Source organism: Salmo salar, chromosome 07, assembly GCF_965601325.2.
Source record: "Salmo salar chromosome 07, fSalSal1, whole genome shotgun sequence".
NCBI lineage: Eukaryota > Metazoa > Chordata > Actinopteri > Salmoniformes > Salmonidae > Salmo > Salmo salar.
The window spans coordinates 47,554,507-47,578,074 of NC_138297.1; the positions used below are offsets into that span (position 1 = coordinate 47,554,507).

General features: G+C 44.3%; 1 protein-coding gene across 4 annotated transcripts in view; it reads right to left on the minus strand.

The window, feature by feature from the left end:
- LOC106609271 (Scm like with four mbt domains 2) overlaps positions 1–23,568 on the minus strand; it is a 49,250-nt gene that overhangs the window by 18,110 nt on the left and 7,572 nt on the right. For 2 of the 4 annotated variants that reach the window (XM_014207880.3, XM_014207878.3), the window contains exons 3-7: positions 20,737–20,831; positions 17,575–17,815; positions 12,489–12,509; positions 3,278–3,366; positions 1,266–1,509 (exon numbers count right to left, since the gene is read on the minus strand). In XM_014207880.3, coding sequence (XP_014063355.1) covers positions 1,266–1,509; positions 3,278–3,366; positions 12,489–12,509; positions 17,575–17,815; positions 20,737–20,831 — 690 coding nt within the window. The remainder of the gene's footprint in view (positions 1–1,265; positions 1,510–3,277; positions 3,367–12,488; positions 12,510–17,574; positions 17,816–20,736; positions 20,832–23,568) is intronic. The other 2 variants (XM_014207881.3, XM_014207879.3) reach the window with 1 other exon arrangement.

Genomic DNA, 23,568 nt, shown 5'->3' on the forward strand with positions numbered 1-23,568 from the left:
ATTCAGCAATGGCTCACAAAACTACCTTTAACTTCCTTCAAACTGCATGCAGACATAAAAATGGTGTCCATGGGCTCATCTGACTCTGGGTTAGTAGAAAGGGCTTCATTGCCAACATCTCACACTGTCCCTTTAAGAAAACCTCTCCCAGTGTTTCCCAAATGTCTTTTTGTTTTTTAATCAAATGCCATTTAAAGGAATACGTCTTACAAGCACATGACCCTCCCCTTCCCACTCTCTACAAACTGGCTTAACTGGAACTACTGCTGAGACTGGATACACTCATTTGGATTTCTATTGATCATTTGGTGGAGTTCCATTTTATGTCCAAACAGTCGACCGGTATATGTATGTCTGAAGGAACATGTTTGTGTGTCATTGCAAGTGTTTTGCTATGATTGTGATATTGCATGTGTTGCGTTCTGTGGAAAGGTATTTTTTGACAAAGTCATCAGTTCTGTAGAAGTTGAAACTGAAAGATCTCGAATATGAACAGAAGCCAACATGTTGAGTCATTCAGAGACAGACAGACAGACACGAGAGAGACAGAGACAGACAGAGACAGACAGAGACAGCGAGAGACAGCGAGAGACAGCGAGACAGACAGAGACAGCGAGAGACAGAGACAGCGAGAGCCAGAGAGACAGAGACAGACAGTGAGAGACAGACAGAGAGACAGAGACAGACAGAGAGAGACAGACAGAGAGACAGACAGAGACAGACAGAGAGACAGAGACAGACAGAGACAGACAGAGAGACAGAGACAGACAGAGACAGACAGAGAGACAGAGACAGACAGAGACAGACAGAGAGAGAACAGAGACAGACAGAGAGACAGACAGAGAGACAGACAGAGAGACAGACAGAGAGACAGACAGAGAGAGAGACAGAGAGAGAGAGAGAGAGAGAGACAGAGAGAGAGACAGACAGAGATGGTGGTTTATGATATTGAACAGAGAGAAGGGAAACTCCCAGCTGCTCTGAACGGTGTAAAGCAGTCATAAAAACGTTGACACATGATAGATGATTATGTGTGGGCGTAACTTTGATCCTCACTACATGAAGGTTACCATTTGATCCTAATCTATGGCTCTCATGGGATACGATTCATAAGTAACCCGTAATAATCCGTAAATCCAATAGAGTTGGAGAGTCCGGGAAAGTTGCAGGTTTTTGTTTCAGCCCAGCACTTAAAACTACCACTACCACAGCTGAATGTGACCCAGAGCCCCTACCTCCAAGCAGCTATGACCCCTCACCCTTACCTGCTGGGGGCTCCAGTGACAGGCGGTTCTCCTGAGCCCAGCCCAGTGGGCGGAGCCTCACGTCGAGGTAGAACAGCCAGGTGTCGTGGGTGTCGACTTGGAGTCCCACATGGCGCAGGCGGAGCCTCCCACCAATGTTCTGGGCGACGCGGGCAGCCCAGTAGAGGAAGGGGTCAGTGAGGTCCCGTACCTCCATCACCGAACCCTCCACAATCAGATCCACTGTGTTCTTCCCCCTCAGAGGCTAGAGAGAAGGATGGGAAGACGGAGAGGAGAAGAGGGAGAGGAGAAGACGGAGAGGAAAAGAGGGAATTGATGGAAAGTATTCAAATCTGTGTGTACAGTGCCTTCAGAAAGTATTCACACCCCTTGACTTTTTCCACATTTTGTTGTGTTGTAGCCTGAATTTAAAATGGATGGTGTCCCCCAGGGCTCAGTTCGAGGCCCTCTCCTCTTCTCTCTATACACCAAGCCACTGGGCTCTGTCATATCCTCACATGGTCTCTCTTGTCATTGCTATGCGGATGACACTCAACTACTTTTCTCCTTCCCCCCCTTCTGACACCCAGTTGGTGACATGCATCGCTGCATGCCTGGCAGATAGCTTGGATGTCGGCCCACCACCTCAAGCTCAACAAGACGAAGCTGCTCTTCCAGTGTCACCCTCCCAGAGTACAAAGAACCTTGGCGTGACCCTGGACAACACCCTGTCGTTCTCTGCAAACATCAAAGCAATGACTCCATCCTGCAGGTTCATGCTCTACAATATCCGTAGAGTATGACCCTACCACACGCAGGAAGCTGCGCAGGTCCTAATCTAGGCACTTGTCATCTCCCGTCTGGACTCCTGCATCTCCCCAAACTCTCCCATGTCATCCCGCTCCTTCGCACACTCCATTGGCTTCAGGTCGAAGCTAGCATCGACTACAAGACCATGGTGCGTACCTACGGAGCAGCAAGAGGAACTACCCCTCCCTAACTTCAGGCTATGCTCAAATCCTACACACCTCAACCCGAGCACTCCTTTCTGCCACCTCCGGTCTCTTGGCCGTCCCATCCCTACGGGAGGGCAGCTCCCGCTCAGCCCAGCTCTTGCAGAGCCAGCATCCCCCTAAAGTTAGGACAGCTGAAACTGAAAGTCCCTGCCCATCTTCCGAAAGCACCTGAAACCCTACCTCTTCAAAGAATATCTTAAAAAAGAAACGGAATAGAGTTTATAACAGGCAAAATCCTAGAGGAAAACTTGGTTCAGTCTGCTTCCCAACAGACACTGGGAGATAAATCCACCTTTCAGCAGGACAATAACCTAAAACACAAGGCCAAATATACATTGGAGTTTCTTACTAAGACGACATTGAATGTTCCTGAGTTGCCTAGTTACAGTTTTGTCTTAAATCGGCTTGAAAATCTATGGCAAGACTTGAAAGTGGCTGTCTAGCAATGATCAACAACCAACTTGACAGAGCTTGAAGAATATTTGAAAGAATAATGTGCAAAATTTGTCAAATCCAGGTGTGTAAAGCGCTTAAAGACTTACCCAGAAATGCTCACAGCTGTAAATCACTGCCAAAGGTGATTCTAACATGTATTGACTAGTGAATAATTATGTGAATGAGATATTTCTGTATTTCATTTTCAATACATTTGCTAACATTTCTGAAATCTTATTTTCCCTTAGTGATTGTAGGGGTATTGTGTGTAGATGGTTGAGAACAAAAATAAATATAATCCATTTTTGAATTCAGGCTGTAAGACAACACAATACGGAATAAGTCAAGGGGTATGAATTCTTTGACGGCACTGCATGTGTGATTTCCCCTCTTTGAGAGGGAACTGGTATCATCTGGGGTGAAACTTCCACTTATCATACAGAGCTCAACAGATTAGCTAAAGCTCTAAATGTGTTGATGGTTAATACACGGGTGTCACCTACGCATACACAGTCTCATTATCTCTCTCCCTCGTTCTCTCCATCTCGTTCTCCGTCACACTCCCACTGAGACAGTACTCACCCCTTCCAGTAGGTTTGCTGGTGCGGTCCGTGAGCCAGTCAAGTCCTGGATGAGAAAATCTGTCCAGTCACTGTACTTCTCCTTGATGGCTACAAGACAGAACAGAGGGAGAGATGGACGGTCAAATATACTGTGCTGTGCTAGTGAAACCATACATGACAATGCACTTACATATATTAGCACCAGGCTAAGCAGTGAACAGCAGCGGAAAACATTTAGATACAGAGCAGTCCACCTAAACAGGTGTCGAGAGATACAATGGGAGCATGGTAGAGAAAGGCAGGCATGAACACACACACACACACACACACACACACACACACACACGTATCACCCTCTCCAGAACCATTTAAACGGTTGGTTCCCGCTCATTTGCATGGGACATGTTTGTTTACTCCACTTTCTGTTTCCCACAGTGCAACAGTAGTGATGTTTAATTCATGGTGCATCGTGGGTCTTGATTTTACTTCGACTCCACGCTGACTAGTGACTTCCCACAGGCATACACAGGTCTACCAAAGCCAGTACAGTATGAAGATGGGCAGAAACTGCTACTCCAATAGAAATCCCCGAACACATTTGTAGGCGATGTCATGGCGACATTGGCTAGCTAAACTCACGCGTAGAAACACTTCATCGGGTTTAACGGTCGCCTCACACCGGACTGCGTATGTGCTGGCCGTCAAATCAAAGGCACTTCTTCGACATAAAGTTGTTTTTGACTCAAATTAAAACGTTTCAGTTTGTCACTTTCACGAGCTTGGAGTAATAACATGTTAAACTACTGAAGACATTGGCTCGAATCGAGGTTGTGCTTTTAGATTTCAAGAAAATGAACAGCTAAGGCAGGGGTGTCAAACTCAAATCAGCACAAGGGCCATATTGAAAAAAACTCCAATGATTTTGCGGGCCAGACACTGCCATTTGGCATGCAGCACGTTGGCAGTGCTTGCTGCGACTTGTGGTGCAGCGCATCGCGGGCGGTATGGAAGCGGGCCAAAATGAATTGACAACCCAAGTCATTACGCAGGCCTCATGTTTGACACATCATTTTTCACTTCTCTCATTGACTTCTCAAACCCCAAAAACCGGCCTGGTCTGCTTGGTCGGTTTCGCAATTGTTGTCTGGAAGTCTCGCGATGTTTAGAGGCTCTGTGGTTTAGAAACTCGGTGGTCCTACTAAATCACACACACACACACACACACACAACTAGAGTAATCTATTTGTAAGTGATGAGTTATCCACCCCTCTCCAAAGACATCTACATCTAATGCTCTAGGTTTACAGTCACCAACTGGACGCAAAAATTTGGAGAATATCTGACTCAACGGGGCATGGTGAGATGAGTCACAGTAGAATGACTAGTGGCCAGCAGTAGCCTAGATCATGGAGGATTACACCGCTATCTGTTATTAAGCCACGTCACACTTAGAAAACAAATAGAATAATTCATTCCTATGGGAGAGAACAGAGGTATTTTTCCCTCATTTTATATTCTCTCATTAGTATATTCTTCTGAAGCCAGATGAGTCCGATTTAGAGAAACAGTCAATTAATTTTCCTAAAAACAAATCACTCTGTCTGGGGACATGGCTGATCCTTTTTTCCATACATGGTGCAAATACAGTTGCAAATAATGTCCCTCTGCCCCAGTGCATCTCTCCACACCACCCCTGTTTAATAATAGTGTTTTTTCATATTACACACACACACACACACACACACACACACACACACACACACACACACACACACACACACACACACACACACACACACACACACACACACACACACACACACACACACACACACACACACACACACACACACACACACACACAGTGCTCCTATTGATCTCCGGTGTGCAGAAATAGATCAACTATTTTTACAGATCCTCCTAGATTAGTCATCAAGCCATTTAGAATAGGCCACAGAGCAGAATGCAGGCTGCTGCTTCGGCATCTGAACTTCTGCCCATCCCCCTTTCTTTTCTACCTCCTCGGCTCCCTCCGGTCCAGAGTGTAGTTACAGTACTAGTTTGCATGTAAATTATATTTTTTGCTTCCTTTTTCTTGCCCATCCTCCAGGCGATAGACACTGAGGCAAATCCTGACTTCCACAAAACAATAACTGCATAATTTACTTTGAAGAGAACCCCCTCTCCCCTTTTCTATCTTTCGTCTTCTCCCCTCCCCCAATCCTCTCCTCTCTTTTCTCTCTCTCTCTCCCTCTCTCCTAGCTTTTGCTATACTGGGAGACATCCAAACAAATATCCAACATACAAAAAAAAAAAAGATTTGCATATCCAACAACAAGCCATTGTGTAAACAGACAGTGAAGGCTAATTCAAAAGCGTATTTAAGAGAATCAAAGCGATTATTAAAAGAACAAGTCTGGCCTGTATCATGGCAGGGAGGGATGTTTTCATCTGTGATCACAGCAGTACAGCAGATTCTAATCAGGGCTAATGGGACCAAATGAGACGATTTATTCTCAGTCTCACACAGTGCTTATCTAGTCATTATTACAGTGGCATAGTAAACCACACTGAGATACAATCTATCTACCAAGTCTTCTGGGGGTCTTGTAAGACTGAATTACTAGTATAAGCTCAGACCCTATATCAGGGTTTAATATCTACCAGGAACAACCTAATGATCTACTGCTAGTACATAAGTACCCCATTATTTAACCAGGTGGGTTGGAGACAACAAACTACCTTTTAGAAAAATGCCAAAATACTCAAAGTAGAGAGACAAAATCAACAGCAGAGATACAGGTGAATGTTATTTATAGTCAGAACTGTAGCTCAATAGTCACTGAATGACAGCCAACAGGACAGACAGACACCTCTCTGCTGTGATAGGCTAAATCATGTGTAGGCGGGGGGGGGGTTTTTACGACGAGGGAGACGCCCTAGCTAGTGATGTTAACCGTTAATGTAAAGCCATGTTGGAGTGAATAAAAGACAGCCATGAAATATGAATTAGCTCAGATGTGTTTACAGTAAGTGCGGTGAATTTACTGCCCCAGGACGTAAGGGGTTAAGAGTGTGTGTGAGAAGTGTGTGTAGGTGGGGTGGGGCGGGGCATTTGTAAATGGCTGCTATAATGACATGCATGACTAAACCTAATATCACCTGGGCTAGGTAGAGAACAAGACTGGCCCACACTAAATACATCCAACACTAGGTATATAATCATAATGAAAATGGACAAAAGCAAATGAGTTAGGGAGATGGGACTACACCCATCCATCCACACTATACTACACTACACCAAGTAAATACAAAGTGGTCGCAAATCAGGTGGTGGAGATGGGCAGGATGGGTCATTTGGGTATCAAATCAGTCCTGGCCTGCTCTTTCTGACTGCCTTGTGTTAGTTGGCTTGTCTTTGACCACGTTGATACGAGTGTGTAGTCCTTCCTGCCAACTAAGGATTCATTCATGCACTATTAAGGACAGAGGCAGGTCAAGAGTGTTCATACACACACACACAGAGAGCTGTGAAGTAGGCCTGAGCCCCATCTCAGCGCCTCCTCTCTAGCAGGTCCTGGCAGGAAGGAGTGAGTCTGGTGAATGCATTATGCAAATTACCTCTGTGGGGTTCTGAGAGCAGCGCTGTTATCACATGACTAAACTTGTGATACCTTCAAAGCTCCTGACACAAACCCACACAGGAATGCAAACAAACAAGCGCGCACACACACACACACACACACACACACACACACACACACACACACACACACACACACACACACACACACACACACACACACACACACACACACAGGGCTTGCATATGCAGCCAAACATGAAATATTGTTACACTTCACATTTTTTCGCTGCAACACTGCTCTCTGTTTATTATCTATGCATTGTTACTTTAACTATACCTACAAGTACATATTACGTCAATTACCTGGACTAACCGGTGCCCTGGCACACCGACTCTGTACCGGCACCTCCTGTATATAGCCTCCACATTGACTCTGTACCGGTACCTCCTGTATATAGCCTCCACATTGACTCTGTAGCGGTACCCCCTGTATATAGCCTCCACATTGACTCTGTACCGGTACCTCCTGTATATAGCCTCCACATTGACTCTGTACCGGTACCTCCTGTATATAGCCTCCACATTGACTCTGTACCGGTACCCCCTGTATATAGCTTCCACATTGACTCTGTACCGGTACCCCCTGTATACAGCCTCCACAATGACTCTGTACCGGTACCCCCTGTATATAGCTTCCACATTGACTCTGTACCGGTACCCCCTGTATATAGCCTCCACAATGACTCTGTAGCGGTACCCCGTGTATATAGCCTCCACATTGACTCTGTAGCAGTACCCCCTGTATATAGCCTCCACATTGACTCTGTAGCAGTACCTCCTGTATATAGCTTCCACATTGACTCTGTACCGGTACCCCCTGTATATAGCCTCCTCATTGACTCTGTTCTGGTACCCCCTGTATATAGCCTCCACATTGACTCTGTTCCGGTACCCCCTGTATATAGCTTCCACATTGACTCTGTTCCGGTACCCCCTGTATATAGCCTCCACATTGACTCTGTAGCAGTACCCCCTGTATATAGCCTCCACATTGACTCTGTACCGGTACCTCCTGTATATAGCCTCCACATTGACTCTGTACCGGTACCTCCTGTATATAGCCTCCACATTGACTCTGTACCGGTACCCCCTGTATATAGCTTCCACATTGACTCTGTAGCGGTACCCCTGTATATAGCCTCCACAATGACTCTGTAGCGGTACCCCGTGTATATAGCCTCCACATTGACTCTGTAGCAGTACCCCCTGTATATAGCCTCCACATTGACTCTGTAGCAGTACCTCCTGTATATAGCTTCCACATTGACTCTGTACCGGTACCCCCTGTATATAGCCTCCTCATTGACTCTGTTCTGGTACCCCCTGTATATAGCCTCCACATTGACTCTGTTCCGGTACCCCCTGTATATAGCTTCCACATTGACTCTGTTCCGGTACCCCCTGTATATAGCCTCCACATTGACTCTGTAGCAGTACCCCCTGTATATAGCCTCCACATTGACTCTGTTCCGGTACCCCCTGTATATAGCCTCACTACTGTTCTTTTACTGCTGCTCTTTAAGCATTTCACTTATTTCTCTTAAAACTGCGTTGTTGGTTAAGGACTTGTAAGTCAGCATTTCACTGTAAGGTCTATCTATACCTGTTGTATTCGGCGCGTGTGACACATAAAATTAGATTTGAAACAAGACAGGCTGAAGCCTGTCACTCAACAGGGAGGCAGCACACAGACAGTTTCTCCACGCCTTGACTGCTTCTCTCAGCATGTCACTCAACAGATTGTTCCAAAACAACAACGATGCTGCTTTCCACATTGCTTCTAAATATGAATTTTCTCTATTATAATAATAGTTGGTGAATCTTGCTCCTTGCAAAACACCAGTTAGCCTAAAGAAACTCATCACTAACGCTACCTTTACTTAAAATGCACTAGCTAGGGCAAAGCAAACATTAGCTTTAATACAGGTTGCTACCAGTGTTGGTATAGATCAGCATGTTGATCAACATGTTGTTTGTTCAAGGGCATGTTTTGAATCAGATAGCCTATTCTAAAATCTGTGTCTAAATATAACTATGCATCTATTCAAATGCTATTAGGGTCCCCTGGGAAACACTGACCAGCACTTTGGTTCCTACCCTGTCATAAATCCTACCTAATTTGTTGTCATGCCAAACACCAACCATACAATTACAATAATCTTTTCTGTTTCTATGATTCCAGCAGTTCACCAAAGCGTTTTAATCTACACTGAACAAAAATAGAAACGCAACATGCAACAATTTCAAAGATTTGACAGTTCATATAAGGAAATCAGTCAATTGAAATAAATTCATAAGGCTCTAATCTATGGATTTCACATGACTGGGAATACAGATATGCATCTGTTGGTCACAGATACCTTTAAAAAAAGGTAGGGGCGTGGATCAGAAAACCAGTCAGTATCTGGTGTGACCTCCATTTGCCTCATGCAGCGCAAAACATCTCCTTCACATAGAGTTGATCAGGCTGTGGATTGTGGCCTGTGGAATGTTGTCCCACTCCTCTTCAATGACAGTAGTTGCTGGATATCGGCGGGAACTGGAACACGCTGTCGTACACGTCGATCGAGAGCATCCCAAACATGCTCAATGGGTGACATGTCTGGTGAGTATGCAGCCCATGGAAGAACTGGAACATTTTCAGGTTCCAGGAATTGTGTACAGATCCTTGTGACATGGGGCCGTGCATGATCATGCTGAAACATGAGGTGATGGCGGCGGATGAATGGCACGACAATGGGACTCAGGATCTCGTCACGGTATCTCTGTGTATTCAAATTGCCATAATGCCATCGATAAAATGTCCGTAGCTTATGCCTTCCCATACCATAACCCTACCGCCACCTTGGACCACTCAGTTCACAACGCTGACATCAGCAAACCGCTCGCCCAGGTGAAACCATTGGCCATCGAAGGTGAGCATTTACCGACTGAAGTAGGTTACGACACCGAACTGCAGTCAGGTCAAGACCCCGGTGAGGTCGACGAGCATTTAGATTAGCTCCCCTGAGACAGTTTGTGCAGAAATTCTTCGGTTGTGCAAACCCACAGTTTCATCAGCTGTCTGGGTGGCTGGTCTCAGACGATACCACAGGTGAAGAAGCCGGATGGGGAGGTCCTAGGCTTGCATGGTTACACGTGGTCTGCGGTTGTGAGACCGGTTGGACGTTTCTCTAAAATGACGTTGGAGTCGGCTTATAGTAGAGAAATGAACATTAAAATTCTCTGGCAACAGCTCTGGTGGACATTCCTGCAATCAGCATGCCAATTGCATGCTCCCTTAAAACTGAAGACATCTGTGGCGTTGTGTGCACATTTAAGAGTGGTGCTTCTAACTTTAAGTTAGGCGCACCAGTGCTACCAATTAAAAATATAAAATGTAGAGCCTCACACACACACACACACACACACACACACACACACACACACACACACACACACACACACACACACACACACACACACACACACACACACACACACACACACACACACACACACACACACACACACACACACACACACACAGGTCATTCTGGAGTAGGAATCCTGGTGAATTTTGAGAATGTGTCTTAGAATGTGCCGAGCAGGCAGAGTGTCAGCAGTGTCTAGACAAGCTAAGATTCTAGGCTGAGACACATGCTGTCTAGTGGAAGATGGTCTGAGAGAGTTTAATTCTGGTAATACACACTTGTGGAACGGGAAGGTGATATGCACATCCTAAACTTGAGAATACCGTTGCTAGGATAAAAATAAATAAATGGGTCATTCTTGAATTGTGGTGGTAAATGCTGTTGCTTGACTTTGGCACCATTTAAAAATGATTTAACATGACAAATGTTAAATCAAATCTGTTAAATGTTAAACAAATCTGCTAAATGACTTAAATGTAAATGTAAACAAATAATGCATTTTAGGTTTTATTTAACTGTTATTTATTAAGAAAACATACACTCAGTGGCCAGTCTTTTTAGGTACACCACCCCATTCACAAAAATGGTTCGCTCCTACAGACAGTGAGTCACGTGGATGTGGCTTGCTATATAAAGCAGGCAGACAGACATCCATTTACTGTTCGATTGAACGTTAGAATGGGAATAACTAGTGACCTAAGCGACTGAGGGTGGTATGATTGTCTGTGCCAGGCACACCGGTTCTAGGCTCTCAGAAACGGCCGGCCTCCTGGGCTTTTCAAGCTCGACTTTGTCTAAGGTTTACCGAGAATGGTGCGACAAACCAAAAACATCCAATCAGGGGCAGTCCTGTGGACATCAGCTCGCTGATGAGAGGTCGAAGGAGAACGGCAAGAATCGCGCAAGCTAACAGGCGGGCCACCAACAGGCAAATAACGGCGTAGTACAACAGTGGTGTGCAGAATGGAATGCACAACTCGTCGGTCCTCGTCACAGATGGGCTATTGCAGCAGACCACACCGGGTTCCACTCCTATCAGCTAAAAACAAGAAGCAGCTTCAGTGGGCATGCAATCCCGGTCCCTGTTGCGTCATGCTGATGGCAGAGTCAGGATTTGGCATAAGCAGCATGAGTAAAAGTAAAGATACCTTAATAGAAAATGACTCAAGTAAAAGTGAAAGTCCCCCAGTAAAATCCTACTTGAGTAAAAGTATAAAAGTATTTGGTTTTAAATATACTTAAGTATCAAAAGTAAATGTAATTGCTCAAATATATACTAAGTAAAAGTATAAATCATTTTATATTCCTTATATTAAGCAAACCAGACGGTAAAAATGACATCATTTTCTTTAGAAATGTAGTAATGTAAAAGTTGTCTAAAATATAAATAGAAAAGTAATGTACAGATACAAAAAAAAAAATACTGAAGTAGTTTCAGTGGCAAACTGTTATCGGAGAACAGGTCTATATTAAAGAAAGTTATTACCATATCACACCGTTAGAATGCCATACATTTGAGGATTCCATTAATACTTTGGGGTGTCTAAATCCAAAGTGTCACTTGGCGTTAGTTCATTTAAATGAAAGGAAATAACATGAGTAAAATGATTAATCATATCACAGTAAATTATTTTTTAAGGTTTGATGACCTTAGATTTGAGAATTTGTGGCCTCCATTTAAAAAAATCCTAATTTACCTAAGGAGGTACATTTCATGTTACCAAAATGTCATGCCCAAATGCCACTGTAATTCAAGAACCGCCCTAATACAGATAGAAGTGACATCTTTCCCTCCAAAATAATAGGTGGGGGAGAGGTGCAGAAATGGGGAAATACAGAGGGGCATGCAGAAAGACAGAGGGTGGGGGGGTATACGAGTCAAACAAACTCTGAGGCAACTTCCTGTAAGCTGACAGGAAGGAGGAGAAGGAAGCACACATGCAATGCTGAGAAGGTTAGTGATATGCAGAATCCTTGGGACGTCCCTACCCTAAACCTAACCCCTAACCTACCCTTAACCTAACCATAACCCTAGCTAACCCTAACAACCGTTTTAAATGTCAACTCCAATTGGGTGACGGAGTTGGACGCCCCAAGGATCCCATTTAGACTTTTCTTTGCTGAGAAGAGCCAGCAGGCAGGCAGGCGAGTTAGTCAGGAAGGCTGCTTACCTTTTCTTAGGTAAACGTTATCTGAGAAACAAAAAGAAATAAAGGTAACTGTAACATAGAAACACACACATACGAAAGAATGTATATACGCATACACACACTTTGCTTGGCGTGATGCAAGAGGCTTGATGACAAATAGAAATGAAGAGGACAATCACTAATTTGATCAATTATCGTATCAAGGAGAAAACAAGAGGAAAGGTTGTCTAAATGTAACCAAATATTACTTTCTCAGCTTAGTGAGACACTACAGCCTTCCACTCCCCACCTGATCCTGTTCTGCAAATACATGAGGTCTACCAGCCCTATTCACTAAGCCGCATACAGTAGCAAGCAAACACACATACACTCCCACCAACAGTCTGTGTCCACCTCTCATGCAAACCCTTATTATAGACAAACCCATAAACGCAAAATCTCTTGAGTCAAATCTAAACGAGAGTGTTTGTGTGCGTGCTATGGTGTGTGTCAACTACCCAGTCCCTTGGGTGTCATCTAACCCACTAAACATGCATGGTTATTACATGCATGGTCCATTTCATTGCCATTCAGTCCCCTCAACCCATCAGCTCTCTGCCAACAGAGAGATACTCTATGTGTCTCTTGTGGCCACTCACGCTCCAGTGTATGTGTTAAAAGGTCAATTAAAGCTACATAAAAATCTAGCACATTTTATCCCCCGCTGCTGCAGTTTCTATAGGTCTTTTATTATTATTATACATTTATTTTTTTACACAGTCTTATTTTTACCCCGGAGCGAGATTTGCTACCAGGTAAAGATTGCTGTGTGAAAAAAGTCAGGTAGAAGCAAATTCAGCTATAGTCTCCTTAACAAAAAAACACTCCCAAAAATCAGCATAAATACATCAAAGCTCTGTTATGGAGGGTGAGTCAAGTGGATGAGATGATCCGGTGTGAAAATGCCTCTTCTAGAACGGCCGCTGAAAGGAGGATCGGATGCTAAATTACAGATGCTAAATTATAGATGGGATTTATTTTTGACAAGCTTTGGAAGGGATGAAACAGAAGGATCAGGGGGTGGAAGGGAGAATGTCAGGTTAGCTAGAGCATCAGAGGTGGAGAAAGGGTGACTTTCTGTATTTAGCGTGGCTAATATTACATCAGGTTAAATTGAGTGTGTGTATGTGTTCAACAAACTAAACAAGCTAAATAAACAATCACTTTATGAGCAACCTTCGTGTTCATCCGAGTCTACCTTGAATTCAAGTTTCTGAATGTATTTGGGTGTTAGTTGTGTGTGGGCAGGTTTGACTGGACAGTGCAGTCAGCTGTTGTGTGTTGGCTGACTAGGCAGAATGAGCTCACTCTCTTATTGACACATGGGCTGGGCCAGGGCAGGGCATGGTGTCATAACAGGCTGAGACGTGTGTGTGTGTGTGTGTGTGTGTGTGTGTGTGTGTGTGTGTGTGTGTGTGTGTGTGTGTGTGTGTGTGTGTGTGTGTGTGTGTGTCTTGGGACAGGGTGCACTGTCGGTCTGTGTGAACAGGTTTTATTGGGGTCTCTACAAGCTACAGGTGTTGTATTATACTAGGAGGTCAGGTAAAGTCCAGCTACAGGTGTTGTATTATACTAGGAGGTCAGGTAAAGTCCAGCTACAGGTGTTGTATTATACTAGGAGGTCAGGTAAAGTCCAGCTACAGGTGTTGTATTATACTAGGAGGTCAGGTAAAGTCCAGCTACAGGTGTTGTATTATACTAGGAGGTCAGGTAAAGTCCAGCTACGGGTGTTGTATTATACTAGGAGATCAGGTAAAGTCCAGCTACGGGTGTTGTATTATACTAGGAGGTCAGGTAAAGTCCAGTTACAGGTGTTGTATTATACTAGGAGGTCAGGTAAAGTCCAGCTACAGGTGTTTTATTATACTAGGAGATCAGGTAAAGTCCAGCTACGGGTGTTGTATTATACTAGGAGGTCAGGTAAAGTCCAGCTACGGGTGTTGTATTATACTAGGAGGTCAGGTAAAGTCCAGCTACAGGTGTTGTATTATACTAGGAGGTCAGGTAAAGTCCAGCTACAGGTGTTGTATTATACTAGGAGGTCAGGTAAAGTCCAGTTACAGGTGTTGTATTATACTAGGAGGTCAGGTAAAGTCCAGCTACAGGTGTTGTATTATACTAGGAGATCAGGTAAAGTCCAGCTACGGGTGTTGTATTATACTAGGAGGTCAGGTAAAGTCCAGCTACAGGTGTTGTATTATACTAGGAGGTCAGGTAAAGTCCAGTTACAGGTGTTGTATTATACTAGGAGGTCAGGTAAAGTCCAGCTACAGGTGTTGTATTATACTAGGAGGTCAGGTAAAGTCCAGCTACAGGTGTTGTATTATACTAGGAGGTCAGGTAAAGTCCAGCTACAGGTGTTGTATTATACTAGGAGGTCAGGTAAAGTCCAGCTACAGGTGTTGTATTATACTAGGAGGTCAGGTAAAGTCCAGCTACAGGTGTTGTATTATACTAGGAGATCAGGTAAAGTCCAGCTACAGGTGTTGTATTATACTAGGAGGTCAGGTAAAGTCCAGCTACAGGTGTTGTATTACACTAGGAGGTCAGGTAAAGTCCAGTTACAGGTGTTGTATTATACTAGGAGGTCAGGTAAAGTCCAGCTACAGGTGTTGTATTATACTAGGAGGTCAGGTAAAGTCCAGCTACAGGTGTTGTATTATACTAGGAGGTCAGGTAAAGTCCAGCTACAGGTGTTGTATTATACTAGGAGGTCAGGTAAAGTCCAGCTACAGGTGTTGTATTATACTAGGAGGTCAGGTAAAGTCCAGCTACAGGTGTTGTATTATACTAGGAGGTCAGGTAAAGTCCAGCTACAGGTGTTGTATTATACTAGGAGGTCAGGTAAAGTCCAGCTACAGGTGTTGTATTATACTAGGAGGTCAGGTAAAGTCCAGCTACAGGTGTTGTATTATACTAGGAGGTCAGGTAAAGTCCAGCTACAGGTGTTGTATTATACTAGGAGGTCAGGTAAAGTCCAGCTACAGGTGTTGTATTATACTAGGAGGTCAGGTAAAGTCCAGCTACAGGTGTTGTATTATACTAGGAGGTCAGGTAAAGTCCAGCTACAGGTGTTGTATTATACTAGGAGGTCAGGTAAAGTCCAGCTACAGGTGTTGTATTATACTAGGAGGTCAGGTAAAGTCCAGCTACAGGTGTTGTATTATACTAGGAGGTCAGGTAAAGTCCAGCTACAGGTGTTGTATTATACTAGGAGGTCAGGTAAAGTCCAGCTACAGGTGTTGTATTACACTAGGAGGTCAGGTAAAGTCCAGCTACAGGTGTTGTATTATATTAGGAGGTCAGGTAAAGTCCAGCTACAGGTGTTGTATTATACTAGGAGGTCAGGTAAAGTCCAGCTACAGGTGTTGTATTACACTAGGAGGTCAGGTAAAGTCCAGCTACAGGTGTTGTATTATACTAGGAGGTCAGGTAAAGTCCAGCTACAGGTGTTGTATTATACTAGGAGGTCAGGTAAAGTCCAGCTACAGGTGTTGTATTATACTAGGAGGTCAGGTAAAGTCCAGCTACAGGTGTGAGTTCAGTATATGAGCTATAAAGCCACAGATGAAGAGGGTGTGTTTATACACTATAGGCTAAGATGCGCGTATTCAAGTGTAAAACGCAAATAAACTGAGCAAAAAAAACATACATTCAAACATAATTCGTAAAGATCCAAATAACTTCATGGATCTTCATTGTAAAGGGTTTAAACACTGTTTCCCATGCTTGTTCAATGAACCATAAACTATTAATGAACATGCACCTGTGGAACGGTCGTTAAGATTAACAGCTTACAGACGGTAGGCAATTAAGGTCAGTTATGGAAACTTAGGACACTAAAGAGGCCTTTCTACTGATTCTGAAAAATACCAAAAGAAAGATGCCCAGGATCCCTGCTCATCTGCGTGAAGATGCCTTAGGCATCCTGCAAGGAGGCATGAGGACTGCAGATGTGGCCAGGGCAATAAATCGCAATGTCCGTACTGTGAGACGCCTAAGACAGCACTACAGGGAGACAGAACGGACAGCTGATTGTCCTCGCAGTGGCAGACCATGTGTAATAACACCTGCACAGGATCGGTACATCCGAACATCACACCTGCGGGAAAGGTCCAGGATGGCAACAACAACTGCCCGAGTTACACCAGGAACGCACAATCCCTCCATCAGCGCTCAGACTGTCCGCAATAGGCTGAGAGAGGCTGGACTGAGGGCTGGTAGGCCTGTTGTAAGGCAAGTCCTCACCAGACATCACCGGCAACAACATCGCCTATGGGCACAAACCCACCGTCGCAGGACCAGACAGGACAGGCAAAAAGTGCTCTTCACTGACGAGTTGCGGTTTTGTCTCTCCAGGGGTGATGGTCGGATTCGTGTTTATTGTCGAAGGAATGAGCGTTACACCGAGGCCTGTACTCTGGAGCGGGATCGATTTGGAGGTGGAGGGTCTGTCATGGTCTGGGGCGGTGTGTCACAGCATCATTGGACTGAGCTTGTTGTCATTGCAGGCAATCTCAACGCTGTGTGTTACAGGGAAGACATCCTCCTCCCTCATGTGGTACCCTTTCTGCAGGCTCATCCTGACATGACCCTCCAGCATGACAATGCCACCAGCCATACTGCTCGTTCTGTGCGTGATTTCCTGCTAGACACGAATGTCAGTGTTCTGCCATGGCCAGCAAAGAGCCCGGATCTCAATCCCATTGAGCACGTCTGGGTCATGTTGGATCGGAGGGTGAGGGCTAGGGCCATTCCCCCCAGAAATGTCTGGGAACTTGCAGGTGCCCTGGTGGAAGAGTGGGTCTGTGGAACTTGTTCAGTTTATATCTCAGTTGTTGAATCTTGTTATGTTCAACAAATACTTACACATCTTAAGTTTGCTGAAAATAAACGCAGTTGACAGTGAGAGGACCTTTCTTATTTTGCTTAGTTTATAAAGTGTGTGTGATCAAATAAACTCACCGCTCTGTGTGTGTGTGTGTGTGTGTGTGTGTGTGTGTGTGTGTGTGTGTGTGTGTGTGTGTGTGTGTGTGTGTGTGTGTGTGTTCCCAGGTGGTGTCCCTACCTTCAGGGGGTTGGAGGGTCTTGTTGTTCTGGGAGCACCAGCCTACTGGGTGGAGTTCGGCGGTCATGACATCACACCAGAAGTCGGCCTTGCGGTCATCTCCGTAGCCACTGAAGCGCAGCAGCAGCAGCTGGCCACAGGTGGTGACGATGGTGGCCACCCAGTAGGTGTCTGGGCTGCTCTTATTGGCCACCTCCAGCTTCATCCCCGGCTGGAAGCTGCTCTGTAGGCTGATGTCCACCTGCGAGGACCATACAGAGAGCACCATGTCATACAAGAGCCCGCCCTCACTGACAGGTGAGCTTGATTATAATGGGCTTGTACTTAAGAGGTAAATCAAGTGCATTGGTTGAGATAAAGCACCTCTATACATTGACATTCTAAAGTGAATGACATCACAGGTCTACATCCAAAATGAGGGACGTCTAACTGGCTCCCTGAGCCATGATTGACAGAGTAAAACACAGGTGGGCCACAAGTAATGAACAGGTATGACACAGGTGATTGCCAAAAGCTCCCCACCCACTATCTGTTTAGGAATCTGTTTGTTCACAAGGGTCCAGGGTCATTTATCGTTCCACTGAACTTTCAACCACTTTGAATATCCTAAACAATCTGGCCTTGCGGACAGTAACTCACAGAGAGAACATGAGGGCGAGAGAGAGAGAGAGAGAGAGAACATATATAAAGGGCTAGTACCAGGAAATGGATAATGTAATGTTTCAACCATAGCCACAGGCTGCACTCACACATATCTAAAACCCATTATATAAAACACAACACACAAATGCACGCACGTGCACACACTGCCTGTGTTACTGGAGAAAGGCCAACATCTTAGAACTAAAAACAATGCAAATGGCCTCATGACTTCCTGAGAAAAACAAATCAAATATGCTGTATCACACTGGATGGCTTATGTAAGAGAGGCAGAGGCGGAGAGAGAGACAGAGACAGAGACAAAGAGAGACAAAGAAAGACAGCAAGAGAGACAAAGAGAGAAAGACAGCGAGAGAGAGAGAGAGAGAGAGAGAGAGAGAGAGAGAGAGAGAGAGAGAGAGACTGCGAGAGAGAGAGAGAGCGAGCCCACAAGGAATCACTGTTTCAAGTGGCACTAGGTCTGTTGAGAGCATGAGAGATATTTCACTATTTCACAGAATCACATTTTCAGGGGAAAATCATGCTCTTTTTAATGTGACAATCCACTTACCAACAACACTCCCATTCAAATACGATGATCTTTGATGTGTCCAACCGGGCAATCACATCAGCGCACCCCTCACGGACTTCAGTTCACACACAGAGCTCGAGCCCGCTTAAACTGACATCTATGAAATCAGTCAACGTCATTAAACCCACTGAAGGTCTACTTCCATACTGTACGCTCCTTTCTTTCTGCTACATTATGTAGGATTACTTATGCATTCTCTTTTCCCACAGTCCCCTGCAGCTGTGTGGCGGGCCTCCTTAAGATAGACAGCTGTTCCATCAGGCTTCACTACTACTACTGGCAGTCTGACACTACACCAGGCTAGACTGGGGAGTACTGTAACGTACAAGGCAGGGGTATTCAACTCTTACCCAACGAGGTCCAGAGCCTGCTGGTTTTCTGTTCTACCTGATCATTAATTGCACCCACCTGCACCTGGTGTCCCAGGTCTAAATCTCTCCCTTAGAGGGGAACAATGAAAAACGGCAGTGGCACTGGATTCCAGGTCCAGAGTTGAGTTTGAGGGATATAAAGGGATACGTGCCTTTTTCCATCTTTTTCCAACTTCCATGGAGCTTGAGTTATAATCTCGGAGTAATTTTGTGGGTTGTGTTCAATGCTAAATGTCACAGGAATTTCCGTGTGTATGACGCCAAAATACACATGCACTGTGTACAGCACATTGGGAAAGTGTTCAGACCCCTTCCCTTTTTCCACATTCTGTTTGGTTACAGCCTTATTCTAAAATTGACTAAATAAATAAAAAATCAACCTACCACACAATACCCCATAATGACAATTGAAAACAGGTTTAGAAATTGTTACAAAAAAACCCATAAATACCTTATTTACATACGTATTCAGACCCTTTGCTATGAGACTCAGAATTGAGCTCCTGTTTCCATTGATCATCCTTGAGATGTTTCTACAACTTGGAGTCCACCTGTGGTAAATTCAATTGACTGGACATGATTTGGAAAGGCACACATCTGTCCACAGTTGACAGTGCATATCAGAGCAAAAAAACAAGCCATGAGGTAGAAGGAATTGTCCGTAGAGCTCCGAGACAGAATTGTGTCGAGGCACAAATCTGGGGAAGGGTACCAAAAAATGTCTGCACTATTGAAGGTCCACAAGAACACAGTGGCCTCCATCATTCTTAAATGGAAGAAGTTTGGAACCACCAAGACTTCCTAGAGCTGGCCTCCCGGCCAAATTGAGCAACCGGGAGAGAAGGGCCTTGGTCAGGGAGGTGACCAAGAAACCGATGGTCACTCTGACAGAGCTCTAGAGTTCCTCTGTGGGGATGGGAGAACCTTCCAGAAGGACAATCATCTCTACAGCACTCCACCAATCAGGCCTTTATGGTAGTGGCCAGACGGAAGTCACTCCTCAGTAAAAGGCACCAAAGCCCGCTTGGAGTTTGCCAAGCTTGTAGCGTCATATCCATGAAGATTCGAGGCTGTAACCCCTGCCAAAGGTGCTTCAACAAAGGACTGAGGAAAGGCTCTGAATACTAATGTAAGGGTGATATTTCAATTATTTCTTTGTCATTATGGGGTATTGTGTGTAGATTGATGAGGGGGGGAAAAACGATTTAATCAATTTTACAATAAGGCTGTAACGTAACAAAACGTGGAAAGGGTCAAGTGGTCTGAATACTTTCTGAAAGCACAGACGCAACAATGAGGATGCAGGGTCTGTCATCTTTGGTATGCGAGTCTGAGTGAACAGCAGTGACTGTGAATATGGGACTATTTGAGTGTGGTCTTCAGCAGGTAAGTCATGCCTGAGCCTATGAGCCTAACTACACCGTTTAACATCATTAGCTAAAGTACATTCTCACTCAAACACATGTTTAAACGGATTTGCGTGATTGCCACTCATTCAATAACAGTATTTACAAGATGTTGTGAGGGTTATGGAAATGTAAACGTGTGCTTCTCACTCACATGTTTGAAAGCGGTGTGGGGTGCAGCGGTCGCCCCCGTCTCCTCTAGGTACTCCTCCCAATTAAAGTCTGCCTCTTCCTCCATGGAGTCCGCGTCTGATAGGAAGAAAGCACCGTCAATCATTTTGACTGCCACCAACCCAGTCACAAAACACACCATAAATACAAGCATAACAGCATCACACTCAATAATGACATGTTTTATTTCATTAAATAGCAGAAACAAATCGTTCAGTCGACATTCATACCGGTTATAGACTAGGGGGATATCGTCTATATGAATGCAGCTGCCACGATATTGAAGCCATTGGACGCAGTTTTCATCATTAATTGCAGGCGATAGGTTCAATACACATCCCTGCATTCTGTATCAAAGTTCGGTTCACACTGTGAACCCGAATGAATACATAAAATAATATAAACACTAGCCCTATACACTTTCAGAGGTCCCGTGTGGCTCAGTTGGTAGAGCATGGCGCTTGCAATGCCAAGGTTGTGGGTTCGATTCCCACGGGGGGACCAGTACGGGGAAAGATGTATGCACTCACTACTGTAAATTGCTCTGGATAAGAGTGTCTGGTAAATGAATAAATGTCCAATTCAAATGCCTACGCTGCATTTTAGGCTTATGTCTCTTCAGTAAATCTGAGCTGGGTTTTTTTCCAGTCCATTCCGTTCAAACAACTCGAGCCTATGTGCACGTTGTAAACCAAAATGTAAATCTTAATTGGCTCATTTCAAACTGTCCTTGGTGAGGCGCGATAAACCTGAATTGGGGGATCCTCCATCATCGTTTAAAACCTGTTAGGGCTAGGGGGCAGTATTTGCACGGCTGGATAAAAAAATGTACCCGATTTAATCTGGTTACTAATCCTACCCAGTAACTAGAATATGCATATACTTATTATATATGGATAGAAAACACCCTAAAGTTTATAAAACTGTTTGAATGGTGTCTGTGAGTATAACAGAACTCATTTGGCAGGCAAAACCCTGAGACATTTTCTGACAGGAAGTGGATACCTGATGTGTTGTATTACCTTTAAACCTATGCCATTGAAAAACACAGGGGCTGAGGAATATTTTGGCACTTCCTATTGCTTCCACTAGATGTCACCAGCCTTTACAAAGTGTTTTGAGTCTTCTGGAGGGAGATCTGACCGAACAAGAGCCATGGAACGATGATGGCCCATTAGACACCTGGCGCGCGAGTTCATGTTGGGTACCCTCGTTCCAATACGTTACAAAAGAGAATGCATTCGTCCACCTTGAATATTATTCATGTTCTGGTTAAAAAAGGCCCTAATGATTTATGCTATACAACGTTTGACATGTTTGAACGAACGTAAATATATTTTTTCCCCTCGTTCATGAAGTGAAGTCCGGCGGGCTTAGATCATGTGCTAACAAGACGGAGATTTTTGGACATAAATGATTAGCTTTTTTGAACAAAACTACATTCGTTATGGACCTGTGATACCTGGAAGTGACATCTGATGAAGAGAATCAAAGGTAATGGATTATTTACATAGTATTTTCGATTTTAGATCTCCCCAACATGACGGCTAGTCTGTATCGCAACGCGTATTTTTCTGGGCGCAGTGCTCAGATTATTGCAAAGTGTGATTTCCCAGTAAGGTTATTTTTAAATCTGGCAAGTTGATTGCGTTCAAGAGATGTAAATCTATAATTCTTTAAATGACAATATAATATTTTACCAATGTTTTCTAATTTTAATTATTTAATTTGTGGTGCTGACTTGACTGCCGGTTATTGGAGGGAAACGATTTCCTCAACATCAATGCCATAGTAAAACGCTGTTTTTGGATATAAATATGAACTTGATAGAACTAAAAATGCATGCATTGTCTAACATAATGTCCTAGGAGTGTCATCTGATGGAGATTGTAAAAGGTTAGTGCATCATTTTAGCTGGTTTTATGGTTTTGGTGACCCTGTATTTGAATTGACAAAACATTACACACAACTCTTGTAAATGTACTGTCCTAACATACTCTAAATTTATGCTTTCGCCGTAAAACCTTTTTGAAATCGTAAAACGTGGTTAGATTAAGGAGATGTTTATCTTTCAAAGGGTGTAAAATAGTTGTATGTTTGAAAAATTTGAATTTTGACATTTATTTGGATTCAAATTTGCCGCTCTTGAAATGCACCTGCTGTTGATGGAGTGCACCACGGGTGGGACGCTTGCGTCCCACCTAGCCCATAGAGGTTAAATCTCCAGTTTGGCTTCCCAGTAGATTACAACGCTGATGACAGAGAGTTGTGGATAAAACAGTATGTGGCCACTACTCAACGGGAATAGCCTATGCAGCTGCCAACGCCTCAAATATGTTGACATACGCTGACGTCGCCCCAGTATACCGGCGCAAGACGGAAACGCAAAGAAACATAACATCGTCTCACCTCTGCATTCACGCATTCCTTGGCAGCTGATTCTGACTGGGCCAAAGAAATGATAGGAGTGATAGGTAGACTATGTTTATATTTTTTGAGCCTTTGGTTTATAGCCACAGATATGCACCCATCCTCGGTGGTTGAGAACAGAGGGATTCAGCACCTCGTGATAGTGCTCGAGCCACGTTACAAACTTCCCTCTTGCACTCATTTCAGCAAACAGGTAGTACCCCGCTTTATGTAAGCAAGCCAACGCTTTCAATGAATTGGCCAATGCACTCTGTGAAGGCACTAAACAGTGACAGCCCATTACATTACCCCGGAATGGTTGATGTCCCATGCTACAGACAAGCCCTCTTTCTGAGAGTCACAACTGTGCATCTGGCACTTAACGAGGAAGTGTCATGGTGTGTTC